Here is a 19,305-nt window from a genome sequence, read left to right on the forward strand (position 1 = left end):
GGGTGAGAAGAGTGGGATATAAATGAATTAAACTGAAAGGGTCTTTGAGTGAAATTAGCAATAGCTAAAGCCTTCAGCAACAAAGGAGAAATGTACCCTTCCCTGTAGAAAAGGAACAGCATGGAGGAAAATGTTTAAAAAACAAGAGGTGACATGTAGAGATCATACAAAGTTTAAGGTTTTGGTTCTTTGAAAAGTTGCTATATTAGCGAGCTTACATAGGAAGTTGGTTTGTGGTTAAGCGCAAAGTCTGCAGGTGCGAGAAGGTACTTTCCACCAAGAGGTTGATGGGACAGGAAGAGTAAAGGTCAAAGTACTTTCCATGACAAAAATATTCTTGTTTACATGATGGTATAAAGGTTTGCAAAAAGCCGAGGAGGGGCGCAGCAGTCTCTGGGTACACTTGCAGAAGTGCTGTCTGTTCACCTCATGCTGATCAGCTTGAATAAATGATGTCTTACCTGAACCTATTGCACTCTGTGGACTTCTCCGAAAAGGGACCCTGCACCCTAAACCCATGATCCCTTACAAAACAAATAAATAATATTGCAAAAAATGACAACTCACTTGTAGGTCCAAAGCAGCCAGCTTCCCTTTCTCGCCAGAGTTCCGTGTGTATTCCTCAATGGTCCAGGATGGCTGAGTCCGCTTGACTTCCACAAGTTCCGTCAGGCGCATGTCCGTATAGAGCGGGTTGGTCTTCATGTGGGACTTGAGGGATGCGGGATAAGGATGGGGGCTGAAGACTTGTTCTATCAGGTAGGCATCTTTGGGAGGCTTTGAATGTCTGTGCGCTTGAGGGATTTCATATTGTCTGTCCACCTGCAACAAAGTTCAGAGGTTCACAGAAGTCCTCACCTCCTGTCTGTGTTTCTGTGCTGCTTTCCAGTCATCCATTCCCTCTTCTAGGATATATTTCCCTCTAGTTTGCTGTATAATCCACCTTCTCTGATTGTAGAAGAAACTGATTTGTTTGGTGGATTTCTTTCCCCTTTCTCCCTTCTATTTCTTGTGTTTTGGTTTTGTAAATGTTATGATTCCCCAAACATACTAGTAAAATTATTTTAGTTGTTTCATTTTGGCTATATACACCCCAAAGGTGAGATGGAAGACCCAATCATGCGTCTCCAATGTCTCAAATTCAGATTATTGGCACATTTTTACAATACAAGGGGCTAGAATGGGAACTAATCTTTTCAGGAAAGCTTGCTAACATTCTTCCACAGGAAGTATGGCAAATGAGCAAGCTCCAGGACTATTAATCTCTAATGAAAATAATAATAATAATAATAATAATAATAATAATAGAATAAAACTTTGTTTATCTCCCGACGGGGACTCGGGGCGGCTTACATGAAGCCAAGCCCAGCAATACAATACATCAATATAACAGAACACAGCAATAAAATGAAAAATAAAAATATAATAGAAAACCAATTATAAATAATTGCATCACCACATTTATTTTATGTATCTCTGTTAGACACATAGAAGTATAGCAAAAGACACAGATCAGAACATTTCTTTATGAGCCAACAACTCTGTAGGTTTCCATTGCAACAACTTGCAATGGAAACCTACAGAGCCTGAAGTCTCCTTCGCCTTCTAAGGCAGAGTTTCTCAACCTAGAGGTTGTGAGGGGAGGTGTCAGAGAGGTCACCAAAGACCATTAGAAAACACAGTATTTTCTGTTGGTCATGGGGGTTCTGTGTGGCAAGTTTGGCCCAATTCTATAATTGGCGGGGTTCAGAATGCTCTTTGAATGTAGGTGAACTATAAATCCCAGCAACTACAACTTCCAAATGTTAAGGTCTATTTTCCTCACGGTCCCCTGGTGGCACAACTGGTTAAACCAGTTGAGCAGCTGAACTTGCTGACTGAAAGGTTGGCGGTTCGAATCCGGGGAGTGGGCTGAGCTTCTGCTGTTAGGTCCAGCTTCTGCCAACCTAGCTGTTCAAAAACATGCAAATGTGAGTAGATCAATAGGTACTCACATGACCACATTACTTTGGAGGCATCTACGGACAACGCTGGCTCTTCGGCTTAGAAATGGAGAAGGAAAACCTTTACCTTATTTTCCCCAAACGCCACCAGTGTTTGCATTTGGACATATTAAGTATTCGTGCCAAGTTTGGTCCAGATCCATCATTGTTACCCAGTTTCCAACAGACCTCACAACCTCTGAGGATGCCTGTCATAGATGTGGGTGAAACGTCAGGAGAAAATGCTTCTGGAACATGGCCAAACAGCCTGGAAAACTCACAGCAACCTAGTGATTCTGGCCATGAAAGCCTTCAATAACATATCACAATTATTCTTTATCTGAGATACAGCTAAGGAGAAAAGAAGTTGAGTTGACAACACAGGGCAATAGTTAATAGATTAATGTGCTTTTGGAAGGCATTTGGTGGGCCTTCGAATTCTACGAGGCTCCTGACTCACACTACATTCTTTTGTGGCATCATGTTAAAAAATATGGCACTGAATTGACATTGAAAAATTACCTCTTTGGATTTCCTGTGCCAGTCTTTGTTTTCCTCTCCGCCTCGGTCTTTCATCTCTTCCTCCGTGATGCCTGTTTGGTTGGTATACGGGATGGCTCGCCAGTCTCTCGGGGAGTTAGAGATGCTGGCAATCTTGGATTCGGTGGCACTGTTTTCTTCTGTCAGTGACCTCGAAGACCTCCTGGTGAATAAGCTTTTCTTCAAGGCTTTCACTCGAAGGCTCTCGCTGTTACTGCCACTGGCGTCTGAACAGCACCAGTCCGGATTATTCTCGAGTTTGCTGCCGTGTGAAGAATTATTGCGTGAAAATATCTGTGGGGAGGTACTTTCTTCCGACTGAGCTTCACTCGTCAAGGAATTAAGGTCTAGCTGGACGCTCACTTTCTCCGGCTGCTGGATCTTTTCATCCAATTTGTTTAGCTTCCCCAGAACCTGGGAAATTTCATCCCGGACGCTCGAGAGAGACTCCAGTTTCTTTTCAATTTCCCCAATCCGTAGAACTAGTTTGCAAACGCTAGCTTTCAGCTCCTCGTCCGTGCCACTGATTTCCATCCGAGACACTTTGGCATTCCCATTGGCCATTTTTGCTAAATGGTGCTCGGGGGAGCTTTCGCAGTCCGATTTGTGTATCTGGGAAAGCGAACCCGTGCTGTTGTAGCAGGACGACTGCATCACTCCTGAAGACCCACAGATGCTCATGTCGTCCAAGAATCGGAAGATATCACTGATATCATCGCTGACGACTTCCGAATCGTCATCCGACTGCTTAAGGGAATGTCGCTCGCCGTATTTGTTGTGATTTGGGTGGCCCATCTCTTTGCATTTCTTGTGTTCCAGCCCTTGTTGCTCTGTCTGTGTCCCAACACTGTTGCTCTTGTCCAGGCTCAACTGGACAGAGGTGCAGTTGATACTTTTGTCTTTGAATTTCTTGACGGGCTCGTGCTTCTCCACTTCCAAAATGGAAGGAATGTCTTTGGATTTATGCCCATTTGGTTTGGCAGCATAGTTTAACTGCAACATTGATTGCTGATCCTTCGGGCCAAGATAAGGCTGATGCCTCTCAGCATTTGAACTCTGGTACCGAGGTTTTTCCTCTGACTGTTTCCTGTTTAAGAAAGACCTTTCAAAGTCAGGCACTTCTTCAGTATTCAAGCTCCAACTCTTCACCGGCCATGGGGTTTGCTTGCTTGGCTTCCCCAACCACCGTTTGGTCTCTTGTGGCCCAAGAATGGTTGTGGGCCCAAAATAAGTCGATGCCTGGAGATCATCTAAGCTTTCGTGCTTGGCTCGCCTTTTATCGGGCACTGGGGAATAAATGGGGTTCAGGTATTGACTGCTGTATGGCATTTCGAAACTGTGATTGAAGAACGCCTGCGGTTTGGAGGTCTCCTTCTGGGTAGGAGGTTCTACCAACTCATCTTCTGCTTTCTCAGTGGGTGAGATCAAGTTGGGCGAGATGGTGATGAGATTGTGGAAATCTTCCTTGAAGATGTTGCGCTTCTGAACACATGACTGCATGACGAAGGGCTCGTCGTTGGACATGAATGTCTCTTTAATGCTTGCATTGATCGGTAAGGAGTCCTGGTCTGAAATCGAATCCGTTTCTATGTTCATGGGGAAATAGGTACTCTGCATCTCACAAGGGGGAGAGTTTGCAATCGCATAGGATGCTAAAGCCTGCAAGCGGTCAAGGGAAGCGGCTCGGCCTTTTGTTTCCTTATTGACCCCAAGCAAAAAGTTAGGCTCGGAAGCCGGGACAAACTGTGGGCAATCTTTGCAATCCATCTTCCGGCATTTGGGAGCCCTGAGGTTCGAATAACCCCAGCTGAATTCTCCATCCCTCAATTCACAGTTAAGTACGCAGTCCACCATATTGCATGCTTCTGGGTCAGGAGGGCAAGCCTCTACCGATCCTTTCTTCCTCACCTTCTCTCGGGCAAGCGGAAGCTTCTCCTTGGCCACGCCACCATTCATCTGTATCAGGTTGAATATTGTCACGATGTCTGCCGCAACCATGATCTTCTTGGACTGCTGGTTGTTGACGCTACACCTCATTTTGTCCTTGAACAAGGTGGCAGGGAAATTGGGATCCAGGCAGGCCGTGTAGAAAAGCACACTCCTTAGCTTGGCTAGTTGGGACAAATCAAACCTGGCACATAGCGATTTGCAGAGATCTTGATAGGAAACCGTGTTCTGCTTGGTATCCAGTTCCTCTAAAATGTTGACCAGGAACACAGATGAGTCCTGGCTGGCCTCCATGGCCGATGGGTTTGGCAAAGTTTGTAGTTTATCCCAAAGGTTTTATTCCGGGTCTACATGAACACAGAAAAGAAAAGAAAAACAAAAGGTAGTTATCCTAAGGCACTTATAGAACGTATAGTAGCATAGGAATAGAGCAATTAAACAGGATCATTTCAGCTTAACTTAAAAGTGTAGTAAGAAAGGAGATTCCATCTGAACATTAGGAAGAACTTCCTGACTATGAGAGCTGGCATGTGTCCAGAGGAAGGCAACTAAAATGATCAAGAGTCTGGAGAACAAGTCCTATGAGGAGTGGCTTAAAGAGTTGGGCATGTTTAGCCTGAAGAAGAGAAGGTTGAGAGGAGACATGATAACCATGTATAAATATGTGAGAGGAAATCATAGGGAGAAGGGAGCAAGCTTGTTTACTGCTGCCCTAGAGACTAGGACGCAGAACAATGGCTTCAAACGACAAGAAAGCAGATTCCATCTGAACATGAGGAAGAAATTCCTGACTGTGAGAGCCGTTCAGCAGTGGAACTCTATGCCTCAGAGTGTGGTGGAGGCTCCTTCTTTGGAGGTTTTTAAACAGAGGCTGGATGGCCATCTGTCAGGGGTGCTTTGAATGCAATTTTCCTGCTTCTTGGCAGAATGGAGTTGGACTGGATGCTACACGAGGTCCCTTCCAACTCTATGATTCTAATAAATGTCTGAAGGGATGTAAAATAGAAAATGGAGACTAGAACATGAAATAATAATAATAATAATAATAATAATAATAATCTTTATTTATAACCCGCCTCCATCTCCCCAAAGGGGACTTGGGGCAGCTAACATGAGGCTGAGCCCAAAAATAATACAGCAAAATTAGACACAAAACAACAGAAAAATTACATCATAACAGAATACATAAAGTAACAAAATAAAATAATCAGTGTAAAATCTATCTATATATAAAAATGCTCTGTGCGTAATGAGTACCTTAAAAACAAAAGAACCAATGAATGAAATCACACCAAATTTGGCAACAAAATGTCTCACAACACAAGGAGTGACCATCCCTCAAAAAATTATGATTTTGTCATTTGGGAGTTGTAGTTGCTGGGATTTATAGTTCACCTACAATCAAAGAGCATTCTAAACTCCACCAATGATAGAATTGAACCAAACTTGGCACACAGAACTCCCATGACGAACAGAAAATACTGGAAGGGTTTGGTGGGCATTGACCTTGACTTTTGGAATTGTAGTTCACTTCCATCCAGAGAACACTGTGGACTCAAACAATTATGGCTCTGGATCAAACTTGGCATGAATATTTCATATGCCCAAATATGAACACAGATGGAGTTTGAGGGAAATAGACCTTGACATTTGGGAGTTGTAGTTACTAGGATGTATAGTTTACCTACAATCAAAGAGCATTCTGAACCCCACCAACGAAAGAATTGGGGCAAACTTCCCAACAAGTGACTAAAAACACTGAAAAACACAGCAGAAGAGACTTAAAACCCCCCCAAAAAACCAACAAAAAAATCATTACAGTGAATGCACAAAGCCACATACATATATACACAAACACACATATACACATATATTACTCACAAGAACGCCCATGAAATGCCATATAAGACCAGTGCTGCAACATTTACATTGGCTTCCAACTGAGTACTGTGGCCCGTATAGGATGTTAGTTCTGACCTTTAAAACTCTTTATGGCCAGGGACCATCGTACCTTAGGGACCGCCTCTCCTTCTCCCATCATCGGAGGTCGCAACGACCAGCCCAACACGACTTACTCTATATACCGGGTCCTAGAGAAGTGCACTTGGGAAGGACCAGGCGCAGGTGGGCTTTTTCTATTTCTGCCCCTGCCTTGTGGAACTCATTGCCACCCTACATGAGAGCCATGCATGACTTAGGACCTTTTACTCTCGCACTTAAGACCTGGCTTTTTACTAGAGCATTCGATCCCTGTTAATTTTTAATTTTTGTATGTATGTATTTTATCTTTTACAATTTAGCTGTAAATCACCTGGAGCATTCTCGGATGGAGGGCAATTAATAAGTAATTAAATGATGATGATGATGATGATGATTTATACACACAAAACACATATACACAAACTGGGCCACAGCAACGCATGGCAGGGAATGGCTAGTAACATAATAAAAATGGATTCGAATGATGAGAAATGAGATCCCATCTAAATGCTAGGAAGAACATAAGCAAGGGGCTAGTCCGTAGCCAGGATTTTGTTTCCGGGGGGGGGGGGGGGTGAGTTTGGTTGGGGGGGGGCTGAGTCTGAGTGAAAGAGGGTCTACCCTAGCAAACCTTTTGTATCGTTACCCCAATACCCCCATGCATATGGGATATATTGAGCATGGTGATCAGATCATGATGTGAGTAAACATAACAGTTTAAATAATGCACCAGTAAGGCCTTCTCGCGGACCACCATGAGAATTTCGGGGGGAGGGGGGCTGAAGCCCCTCAAGCCACCCCCACCCCCCCGCCAACATGCCTGCCACCAACGATGGCATTGGGCCAAGTTGTCCCATGACGAACAGAAAATACTGGAAGGGTTTGGTGGACATTGACCTTGACTTTTGGAATTGTAGTTCACTTCCATCCAGAGAACACTGTGGACTCAAACAATGATGGATTTGGACCAAACTTGACAGGAATACTCAATATGCCCAAATGTGAACACAGATGGAGTTTGGGGGAAATAGACCTTGACATTAGGGAGTTATAGTTACTAGGATGTATAGTTCACCTACAATCAAAGAGCATTCTGAACCCCACCAACGAAAGAATTGGGGCAAACTTCCCAACAAGTGACTAAAAACACTGAAAAACACAGCAGAAGAGACTTAAAAACCCAAAAAACAAAAAACACATTACAACGAATGCACAAAGAAACATACATATATGCACAAACACACATATACACAAATATATATACACACACATATATATACATATATACACACACAAAACACATATACACAGACTTGGCCACAGCAACGTGTGGCGGGGGATGGCTAGTAACATAATAAAAATGGATTCAAATGATGAGAAATGAGATCCCATCTGGAATATTGTGTCCAGTTCTGGGCACCACAATTCAAGAGAGATATTGACAAGCTGGAATGTGTCCAGAGGAGAGTGACTAAAATGATAAAAGGTCTGGAGAACAAGCCCTATGAGGAGCGGCTTAAGGAGCTGGTCATGTTTAGCCTGAAGAAGAGAAGGATGAGAGGAGATATGAAAGCCATGTATAAATATGTGAGAGGAAGCCACAGGGAGGTGGAGGGTGGGAGCTTCCTTTCTGCTTCCCTGGAGACTAGGACGCGGAACAATGGCTTCAAACTACAAGAGAGGAGATTCCATCTGAACATGAGGAAGAACTTCCTGACTGTGAGAGCCGTTCAGCAGTGGAACTCTCTGCCCCGGAGTGTGGTGGAGCCTCCTTCTTTGGAGGCTTTTAAGCAGAGGCTGGATGGCCATCTGTCAGGGGTGATTTGAATGCAATATTCCTGCTTCTTGGCAGAATGGGGTTGGACTGGATGGCCCATGAGGTCTCTTCCAACTCTTTGATTCTATGATTCTGTCTAAATGTTAGGAAGAACATAGGCAAGGGGGTTCATCTAAATGGCCTCTTCCAGTTTGATGACTTTGTTATTTTACCTGTTGAAGAGTTTTGCCCAGGCACGGGCGAACTTGGGCCCTCCAGGTGTTTTGGACTCCAACTCCCACCATTCCTAGCAGCCTTGGGCACTTTCCTTTCCCCCCTCAGCAGCTTAAATGCTGCTGGGTTTGTGGCGCAGTTGGCTGAGTGTCAGCTGCATTAAGATCACTCTGACCAAAAGGTCATGAGTTCGAAGCCAGACCGGGCTGGAGTGGGTGTCCAGCCATTGTGTAGCCCGTTGTCGACCTTTGCAACCCGAAAGACAGTTGCATCTGTCAAGTAGGAAAATAAGGGACCACCTTGTGTGGGAGGCTAAATTTAACTAATTTATGAGGCCATAAAGAAAGAAGACTCCGGGGAATGTGGAATGCGGAAGAACTTCATCGGTGTCGTTGATGGACGATGAAAAGCAGCAGCTCCCCTGGCGGCCAGAAAAAAAAAGTTAAATAGCCTTTGTCTGTTAAATGTTGTTTGTCAAACTGGCATTGAATGTTTGCCATATATGTGTTTACTGTAATCCGCCCTGAGTCCCCTGCGGGGTGAGGAGAAGGGCGGAATATAAGAACTGTAAATAAATAAATAAATAAATAATAAATTAAATGGCTGAGGGGGAAAAGGAAGGGGCCTGAGGCTGTTAGGAATGGTGGGAGTTGGAGTCCAAAACACCTGGAGGGCCCAAGTTTGTCCATGGCTGGTTTTGCCTGAACTCAGATTCTCCCTTTGAAAGCAAACTGCCGCATGTGTTGGGCAACACCTTCCAAATGAAGTGCCCTATATGGCAGTTCCATTAACAAGAAAGGATATGCTTCCTCTTTGAAGAGAGAGCTGCTTCCCCGAAATTCAATTTTCCCCAACTGGAAGAAAGCAATCACACTGCAGTGTCAACACACACAGAAGCTCACCTTCCGCTTTGCCGGAGCTTCAGAGTTTGGGCTTTTGAGATGAGCTCCAGCTTCACCACAAATCGATCCTGTAATGACCTCTACTCTACGTCATGGGGAACACAGCCCATACCTTGAGCCCAGCATCTCAACTGTTGGGAGGATGCTGCATTCATCATCCTGATTCCCCAAGAATATTCTCTCCTAGGCAATGAGATGCTTTTGTCTTCCAAGCAGAGGGAGGGGAAAAGAGAGCCTTACAGCATTCGCTAATCCCCTTCCTTCCAAATTGGTGCCATGCAGATTAAGAAAAGTTGAACAAATAGGCATCATTTATCCAGACAGAGAATTTGGGGATTGGTCAGAAGATAGAAATTATGGGTTTATAGCCGAATGCTTCAATGGCTTCTTCACCAGGAAAAGATGTTCAGAGCTATCCAGGCTCTGAACCAAAAGGGCAATCTTAAAGTCTGGGTTGATATGAGCTTTCTGGCTGTATGGTCATGTTCCAGAAGCATTCTCTCCTGACGTTTCACCCACATCTATGGCAGGCATCCTCAGAGGTTGTGAGGTCTGTTGGAAACTAGGCAAGTGAGGTTTATATATCTGTGGAATGGGCTTGCTGTGAGTTTTCTGGGCTGTATGGTCATGTTCCCGAAGCATTCTCTCCTGACGTTTCACCCACATCTATGGCAGGCATCCTCAGAGGTTGTGAGGTCTGTTGGAAACTAGGCAAGTGACGTTTATACATCTGTGGAATGGGCTTGCTGTGAGTTTTCTAGGCTGTATGGTCATGTTCCAGAAGCATTCTCTCCTGACATTTCACCCACATCTATGGCAGACATACTCAGAGGTTGTGAGGTCTGTTGGAAACTAGGCAAGTGGGGTTTATATATCTGTGGAATGGGTTTGCTGTGAGCCTTTTGGCTGTATGGTCATGTTCCAGAAGCATTCTCTCCTGACGTTTCACCCACATCTATGGCAGGCATCCTCAGAGGTTGTGAGGTCTGTTGGAAACTAGGCAAGTGAGGTTTATATATCTGTGGAATGGGTTTGCTGTGAGCCTTTTGGCTGTATGGTCATGTTCCAGAAGCATTCTCTCCTGACGTTTCACCCACACCTATGGCAGGCATCCTCAGAGGTTGTGAGGTCTGTTGGAAACTAGGCAAGTGAGGTTTATATATCTGTGGAATGGGTTTGCTGTGAGCTTTTTGGCTGTATGGTCATGTTCCAGAAGCATTCTCTCCTGACGTTTCACCCACATCTATGGCAGGCATCCTCAGAGGTAGAGCTCCTGGTGGCACAATGGGTTAAATCCCTGTGCCAGCAGGACTGAAGACCGACAAGTCGCAGGTTTGAATCTGGGGAGAACGCAGATGACCTCTATCAGCTCCAGCTCCTCATGCGGGGACATGAGAGAAACCTCCCACAAGGATGATAAAATATCAAAAACATCCGGGCAACATCCCCTGGGCAACCTCCTTGCAGACGGCCAATTCTCTCACAACAGAAGCAACTTGCAGTTTCTCAAGTTGCTCCTGACACAACAAAAAAAATCCTCAGAGGTTGTGAGGTCTGTTGGAAACTAGTCAAGTGAGGTTTATATATCTGTGGAATGGGTTTGCTGTGAGTTTTCTGGGTTGTATGGTCATGTTACAGAAGCATTCTCTCCTGACATTTCACCCACATCTATGGTAGGCATCCTCAGAGGTTGTGAGGTCTGTTGGAAACTAGGCAAGTGAGGTTTATACATCTGTGGAATGGGCTTGCTGTGAGTTTTCTAGGCTGTATGGTCATGTTCCAGAAGCATTCTCTCCTGACATTTCACCCACATCTATGGCAGGCATCCTCAAAAGTGGAGCCTCCGGTGGCACAGTGGGTTAAATCCCTGTGCCGGCAGGATTGAAGACCGACAAGTCGCAGGTTTGAATCTGGGGAGAACGCAGATGACCTCTATCAGCTCCAGCTCCTCATGCGGGGACATGAGAGAAACCTCCCACAAGGATGACAAAACATCAAAAACATCCGGGCATCCCCTGGGCAACATCCTTGCAGATGGCCAATTCGCTCACACCAGAAGCAACTTGCAGTTTCTCAAGTCGCTCCTGACACGACCAAAAAAAAAAAATCCTCAGAGATTGTGAGATCTGTTGGAAACTAGGCAAGTGAGGTTTATATATCTGTGGAATGGGTTTGCTGTGAGTTTTCCGGGCTGTATGGCCATGTTACAGAAGCATTCTCTCCTGACGTTTCGCCCACATCTATGGCAGGCATCCTCAGAGGTTGTGAGGTCTGTTGGAAACTAATCAAGTGAGGTTTATACATCTGTGGAATGGGTTTGCTGTGAGTTTTCCGGGCTCTAGAGTCATGTTCTAGAAGCATTCTCTCCTGACATTTCACCCACATTTATGGCAGGCATCCTCAGAGGTTGTGAGGTCTGTTGGAAACTAATCAAGTGAGGTTTATATATCTGTGGAATGTCCAGGGTGGGAGAAAGAACTGTTGTCTGTTGGAGGCAAGTGTGAATGTTGCAGTTGGCCACCTTGATTAGCACTGAGTGCCCTTGCAGCTTCAAAGCCTGGTTGCTTCCTGCCTGAAGGAATCCTTTGTTGCAATGTCTTCTCTGGCCCTGATTGTTTCCTGCCTGGAATTCCCATTTTTTTGAGAAGCCATTGAAATCCACAAGCATGGGGCAATTTCAACAGAAAGAAGGAATCATGAAAATGAACAAAATCTGGCTACCAGTATTTTAAAAAAACAACTTTAAAATCAGGACTGTAAATAAAGAGCAACACTCAAACACAGGAGAACTCCAGACAATAAACAATCGGGGACAGCTAATCACCTCCCAACAAAGGATTCCCCCAGGCAGGAAGCAGCCAGGCTTTAAAGCTGCAAGGCTATTCAATGCTAATCAAGTTAGCCATTTGCAACATTCTTCAAACAGAGTAGAGTTCTTTCTCCCACCCTGGATATTATTCCACAGATATATAAACCCTATTTGTCTAGTTTCCAACAGACCTCACGACCTCTGAGGATGCCTGCCATAGATGTGGGTGAAACATAAGGAGAGAATGCTTCTGGAACGTGCCCATACAACCCAGAAAACTCACAGCAACCTAGTGATTCTGACCATGAAAGCCTTTGGCAACACAATCTTACTGTCATATGTCTGTATTTTTGGAAGGAAGAGGGAAGGAAAAAGTGGCACAAAGACTATTGTGTTTGTGCCACTTGGTTTTGTTTCTTGTCTGGAATTCCCCTGTGTTTAAAAGACTATTTGGTTTTTAAAGGTTAAGGTAAAGGTTTTCTCCTGACATTAAGTTTAGTCGAGTCTGACTCTTGGGGGTTGGTGTTCATCTCCATTTCTAAGCCGAAGAGCCGGCGTTGCCCATAGACACCTCCAAGTTCATGTGGCCAGCATGACTGCATGGAGAACCATTACCTTCCTGTTGGAGTGGTACCTATTGATCTACTCACATTTGCATGTTTTCAAACTGCTAGGTTGGCAGAAGCTGGGGCTAACAGCGGGAGCTCACCTCGCTCCCTGGATTTGAACCAGCGACCTTTCCGTCAGCAAGTTCAGCATCTCAGCGGTTTAATTTGGTTTTTATTTTTGCATAAACACCCCATTTTGGGATTCAGGATCAAAGGAATTAAGGTTTCAGGGGTAGGATCCAGGAAGGTGTCGATCACATTTTCGAAGGGCTGCCTAAGGTGACACAGGTTTTTCAGATCCATTTGGTCAGTTAGTGTTGATGTGTGAAAGAAACAAAGCAGCTTTTCAAAACTCAGTTTCCCAGAGTTCAAAACTCTCTCTGAGAAGATGACTTTTGTCCTATGTGCAATGGCCAGAACTCTTGTATTAATACGTTTAGTGAGCCATGACATCATTGTCTCTGTCCATACCTCAGCTAATGGATTGGAGTTTGTGGATATAATTCAATCCAGCAGCCTCTCTTTCGAGCCTTCCTTTGTAATTTCCGTGTACAAGGACCGCACACAGTAATTCATTTACTGTGAGACCAGGAAGGGTGAACTATTCTATAGCTGCTGGTTTTGGGGTATTGCCATTTCTAATGTCAGATATGTTTTGGTCCATCTAGGTAAAGGTAAAGGTAGTCCCCTGACATTAAGTCCAGTCATGTCTGACTCTGGGGTGTGGTGCTCATCTCCATTTCTAAGCCAAAGAGCCAGCGTTGTCCATAGACACCTCCAAGGTCATGTGGCCACTGGCATGACTGCATGGCGCGCTGTTACCTTCCCGCTGGAGCAGTACCTATTGATCTACTCACATTTGCATGTTTTCGAACTGCTAGGTTGGCAGAAGCTAGGGCTGATAGCGGAAGCTCACGCCGCTCCCCGGAATCGAACCTGCGACCTTTCGATCAACAAGCTCAGCAGCTCAGTGCTTTAACCCACTGTGCCACCGGGGGCTCCAGGTCCATCCTGTGGTCCATCTAATATACCATATATACTCAAGTATAAGCCGACCCGAATATAAGCCGAGGCACTTAATTTTTCCACAAAAAACTGGGAAACCGTATTGACTCGAGTATAAACCAAGGGTGGGAAATGCAGCAGCTACTGGTAAATTTCAAAATAAAAACAGATACCAATAACATTACATTAATTGAGGCATCAGTGGGTTAAATGTTTTGGAATATTTACATAAAACTGTAATTTAAGATAAGACCGCCCAACTCTGATTCAACCATTCTGACCTTCTTCAGTGCAAATGTGCTTGTGTACCCTTCCAATAAAAATAAATAGAGTAAACATATATATCCGTGGAATGGATTAGGATTTTCAAAGGGCAAAGAATTTTGGGATAAAGTTTTGGATGTGGAAAAAAAATTAATAACAAAACTATTTAAAAAACGTTTGGAATGGCATTTAGAATCTAAAGAGGAAAAAAATTATATGAGAAGATGGAACGAAAATTTAAGAAGAAATATTAGACAAGCAGAATGGAAGGAAATTTGGAAAAAGAGACTAAAATACACATATGCCTCCGATCTCAGGGAAAATTGGATTAAAATGTCTCTAAGATGGTACATGACCCCCAAAAAACTAGGGAAAATATATGATAATACAAGTGCTGGAAGTGTAAGAAGAAAGAAGGATCCTACTTTCACATGTGGTGGACTTGTGATAAAGCAAAGAATTGCTGGAGGAAGATACAAAAAGAAATTCAAAATATGCTAAAAATAAAAATACAAAGGAAACCAGAACTGTTCTTACTAGGGATGTATGGCAAGGATCTGGAAGGAGACAAAGATAAAATATTATTTTTAGCATTAACAGCCGCAAGGATGTGTTATGCTAAAAAATGGAGACAAACAGAAACACCAGAAGAAGACGATCGGATAATAAAGATGTTAGATATCAGCAATTTAGAGAGACTCACCTTTCTATTACTGAAAAATAAGGAAATTGGAAGAAAGGAAACAGACTGGAAAGAGGTCACTGAATATCTAAGGAAGGAAGAAAAAAGAGACACTGATCTAATTTGAAGAAGAGAAATGAGGATGAAACCTAAAAAAATAAGGGAAAGAATAAGAGAACAGAAAGGAAATAAAGAATATTTATTTTTCTCAGAACAAGATTGAACAGAAGATTCTCAGAAGACATCAGGAGGTCGAGATACTCCTATTTTATCTTTCTTTCTTTTCTCTCTTTTTCTATATATATATATATATATATATATATTCTTTCTCTCTCCATATTCTTTTTTCTTTTTTCTCCTTTCTTTTTCACTATTTTACCTATATGAATATTTTAAGAAAATCCTAATAAAGATTATTTCAAAAAAACAAAACAAAACCAAAAACATATATATCCGTGGAATGATGTCCAGGGTGGGAGAAAGAACTCTTGTCTGTTTGAGGCAAGTGGGAATGTTACCATTGGCCACCATTCAGACAGTAATATACTATATATATATATATATATATATATATATATATATATATATAGTTCTCCTAATATATAATATTATATAATTATATTATATTATATTATATAAGGGCAAGAAGGATGGATGGTATCCTTGAAGTGACTGAATTGACCTTGATGGGGCTGGGGGTGGTGACGACCGACAGGGAGCTCTGGCGTGGACTGGTCCATGAAGTCACAAAGAGTCGGAGACGACTGAACGAATGAACAACTATATATATATATATATATATATATATATATATATATATAGTTGTTCATTCGTGTGTATGTATGTGTGTGTGTGTGTGTGTGTATATATATATATATATAGTTGTTCATTCGTGTGTATGTATGTGTGTGTGTGTGTGTGTGTGTGTGTATATATATATATATATATATATATATATATATATATATATATAGTTGTCCATTCGTTCAGTCATTTCCGACTCTTTGTGACTTCATGGACCAGTCCACGCCAGAGCTCCCTGTCGGTTATCACCACCCCCAGCCCCTTCAAGGTCAATTCAGTCACTTCAAGGATACCATCCATCCTTCTTGCCCTTATATAATATAATATTATATAATTATATAATATTATATAATAGGAGCCCCCGGTGGCGCAGTGGGTTAAATCCCTGTACTAACAGGACTGATTCGAACCTGCAGGTCACAGGTTCAAATCCGGGGAGAGCACGGATGAGCTCCCTCTATCAGCTCCAGCTCCTCAGGCGGGGATATGAGAGAAGCCTCCCACAAGGATGGTAAAACATCAAAACATCCGGGCGTCCCCTTGGCAACGTCCTTGCAGACGGCCAATTCTCTCACACCAGAATCGACTTGCAGTTTCTCAAGTCGCTCCTGACATGACAATATATACCTTGATTAGTATTTCATGGCCTTGTAGCCCCTGACATGAAAAAAGATGGCCAATTGCAACATTCACACCTGCCTCAAACAGACAAGAGTTCTTTCTCCCACCTTGGACATTATTCCACAGATATACAAACCCCACTTGCCTAGTTTTCAACAGACCTCACAACCTCTGAGGATGCCTACCATAGATGGGGGCGAAATGTCAGGAGAGAATGCTTCTAGTACATGGCCATACAGCCCAAAAAACCTACAACAACCTGATCTTAAACATGTTTACTTCAGCCTAACGTTCATTGATCTTGAATGGACGTATGTCAGCAATGATGTGAAGGATTCCATTGAGAAAGGCAGGCTCTGATGACCACAATCCACATCTCACATTCCCTTCTGGAGCTTCTTTGTTGAGTTCCTGGGCCAGAGAAGCAGATGGCGGAAACAGAAGGACGGCCTGCCTCAGGGGAGCATGCTTGCTCCATCCATGTTCAACATTTACACAAATGACCAGCCACTGCCAGAAGGGACAGAGAGCTTCATCTATGCTGATGATCGTGCCATCACTGCTCAAGCAGGGAGCTTTGAGATGGTTGAACAGAAGCTCTCCAAAGCTCTAGGTGCTCTGACTGCCTATTACAGGGAAAACCATCTGATCCCTAATCCATCTAAAACACAGACATGTGCCTTTCATCTCAAGAACAGACAAGCATCCCGAGTTCTGAGGGTGACGTAGGAAGGAATCCCACTGGAGCACTGCAGCGCACCCAAATACCTAGGAGTCACCCTGGACCGTGCTCTGACCTACAAGAAGCACTGCCTGAACATCAAGCAAAAAGTGGGTGCTAGAAACAATATCATACGAAAACTGACTGGCACAACCTGGGGATCATAACCGGACACAGTGAAGACATCTGCCCTTGCGCTATGCTACTCTGCTGCTGAGTATGCATGCCCAGTGTTGAACTCATCTCACCATGCTAAAACAGGGATTGTGGCTCTTAATGAGACATGCCGCATCATCACGGGGTATCTGCGCCCTACACCATTGGAGAAACTACACTGTCTAGCCGGTATTGCACCACCTGACATCCGCCGGGAAGTAGCAACCAATAGTGAAAGGACCAAGGCAGAGACATTCCCAGCTCATCCCCTGTTTGGGTATCAGCCACCACGTCAATGACTTAAATCAAGAAATAGTTTTCTAAGATCTACAGAGACACTCACTGGAACACCCCAGCAAGCGAGAGTCCAAAAGTGGCAGGCTCAAACTCAGAACCTCAACCAATGGCTGATACCCAATGAGAGACTCCCTCCTGGGCACACAGAAGACGGGGCGACTTGGACGGTGCTGAACAGACTGCGCTCTGGCACCACGAGATGCAGAGCCAACCTCCAGAAATGGGGCCACAAAGTGGAATCCTCGACATGCGAGTGTGGAGAAGAGCAAACCACTGACCACCTGCTGCAATGCACCCTGAGCCCTGCCACATGATGCACAAGGGAGGAACTCCTTGCGGCAACACCAGAGGCACTCCAAGTGGCCAGATAGATACTGGTCAAAGGACATTTAATCAACTACCAAGCTTGCAAAATTTGTGTTTTGTGTATTTGTTTGTTTGCTTTGTTAAAAATGTAATACAAATGTCTGGTTGCTCCTGACACGATGAATAAAAATATTTCCTTCTGGGCCATTGTTTACATTCCTTCTCCTCAATCTGTAGCCATGCCTTTATATTGGCCACAGAGGGAGGATGCTCCACTCACCTAACAATAGGAGCTCCAGTCCATAAAAGCGTATACTGCCATAAATCTTACAGCCTTTTAAAAAGACACTTTGCTAGTCTCTTAAATGTGATTAAAGCAGCTTACTTGCATGGAAATATCAGTCAGCATTAAAACCAGCGTAAGTAATGAGAACAATCAAAAGCACACACAGGACGGGGTGACAAGGGAGCTCTCAGACCCAGTTTCCAAAAGGGAAACCAGATTTGTTTCTGCAACAGCAGAGGCAAGAAAGACTTCTGTGGTACATGGAAAACTAACACATTTCCTAATTCAACAGAGGCAGGAAGCATTGATAGGGACAGTGAGAATATAACATTTTGGTCCAAGTTCCTTTTGTGATCCAGTGGAAGAGAAAATGTGCTTAAATGGGCTTTGGAAAGTCTAATCCATTGTACAGTAACAAGAATTGGTTTCTTCTTTCCCATATCCTTACAAAGGGAGGAGCCAATTAAACTAAAATGATCAAGAGTCTGGAGAACAAGCCCGATGAGGAGCGGCTTAAAGAGCTGGGCATGTTTAGCCTGCAGAAGAGAAGGCTGAATGGAGACATGATAGGCATGTATAAATATGTGAGAGGAAGCCACAGGGAAGAGGGAGCAAGCTTGTTTTCTGCTTCCCTGGAGATTAGGAAGTGGAACAATGGCTTCAAACTACAAGAAAGAAGATTCCATCCTTTGGAGGCTTTTAACCAGAGGCTGGATGGCCATCTGTCGGGGGTGTTTTGAATGCAATTTTCCTGCTTCTTGGCAGGGGGTTGGACTGGACGCCCCATGAGGTCTCTTTCAATTCTATAATTCTATGAATGTTGGTTGCTTCAAACTACAAGAGAGGAGATTCCATCTGAACATGAGGAAGAACTTCCTGACTGTGAGAGCCGTTCAGCAGTGGAACTCTCTGCCCCGGAGTGTGGTGGAGGCTCCTTCTTTGGAGGCTTTTAAGTAGAAGCTGGATGGCCATCTGTCAGGGGTGCTTTGAATGTAGCCTTCCTGCTTCTTGGCAGAATGGGGTTGGACTGGATGGCCCATGAGATCTCTTCCAACTCTTTGATTCTATGAGTGTTGGTTGCTGTGAGTTTTCCAGGCTTTATAGCCATGTTCCAGAAGTATTCTCTCCTGACGTTTCACCCACATCAATGGCAGGCATCCTCAGAGGTTGTGAGATCTGTTGGAAACCAGGCAAGTGGGGTTTATGTCCAGGGTGGGAGACAGAATTCTTGTCTGCTTGAGGAAAGTGTGAATGTTGCAATTGGCCAGCTTGATTAGCATCAAAATGACATTGAAGGAGCATTGAAGACTTGGGTGTTTGGACAAGCCTTTGAGAATGTCTATCCCCAATCATCCCCAGTTAATGACAGCACTGCACTTTCGTCCCCTTCCTTAGTTCATGAGCT

The 19,305-nt window shown here is 43.9% G+C and overlaps 1 protein-coding gene across 2 annotated transcripts in view; it reads right to left on the reverse strand.

Annotated features, from left to right (window-relative positions):
* Nucleotides 1–19,305, reverse strand: part of MINAR1 (membrane integral NOTCH2 associated receptor 1) — a 41,300-nt gene that overhangs the window by 9,227 nt on the left and 12,768 nt on the right. For both annotated transcript variants that reach the window (XM_067471447.1, XM_067471446.1), the window contains exons 2-3: nt 2,505–4,816; nt 568–822 (exon numbers count right to left, since the gene is read on the reverse strand). In XM_067471447.1, the coding sequence (XP_067327548.1) occupies nt 568–822; nt 2,505–4,763 (2,514 nt within the window). In that variant the 5' untranslated portion in view covers nt 4,764–4,816. The remainder of the gene's footprint in view (nt 1–567; nt 823–2,504; nt 4,817–19,305) is intronic.

Source organism: Anolis sagrei, chromosome 9, assembly GCF_037176765.1.
Source record: "Anolis sagrei isolate rAnoSag1 chromosome 9, rAnoSag1.mat, whole genome shotgun sequence".
NCBI lineage: Eukaryota > Metazoa > Chordata > Lepidosauria > Squamata > Dactyloidae > Anolis > Anolis sagrei.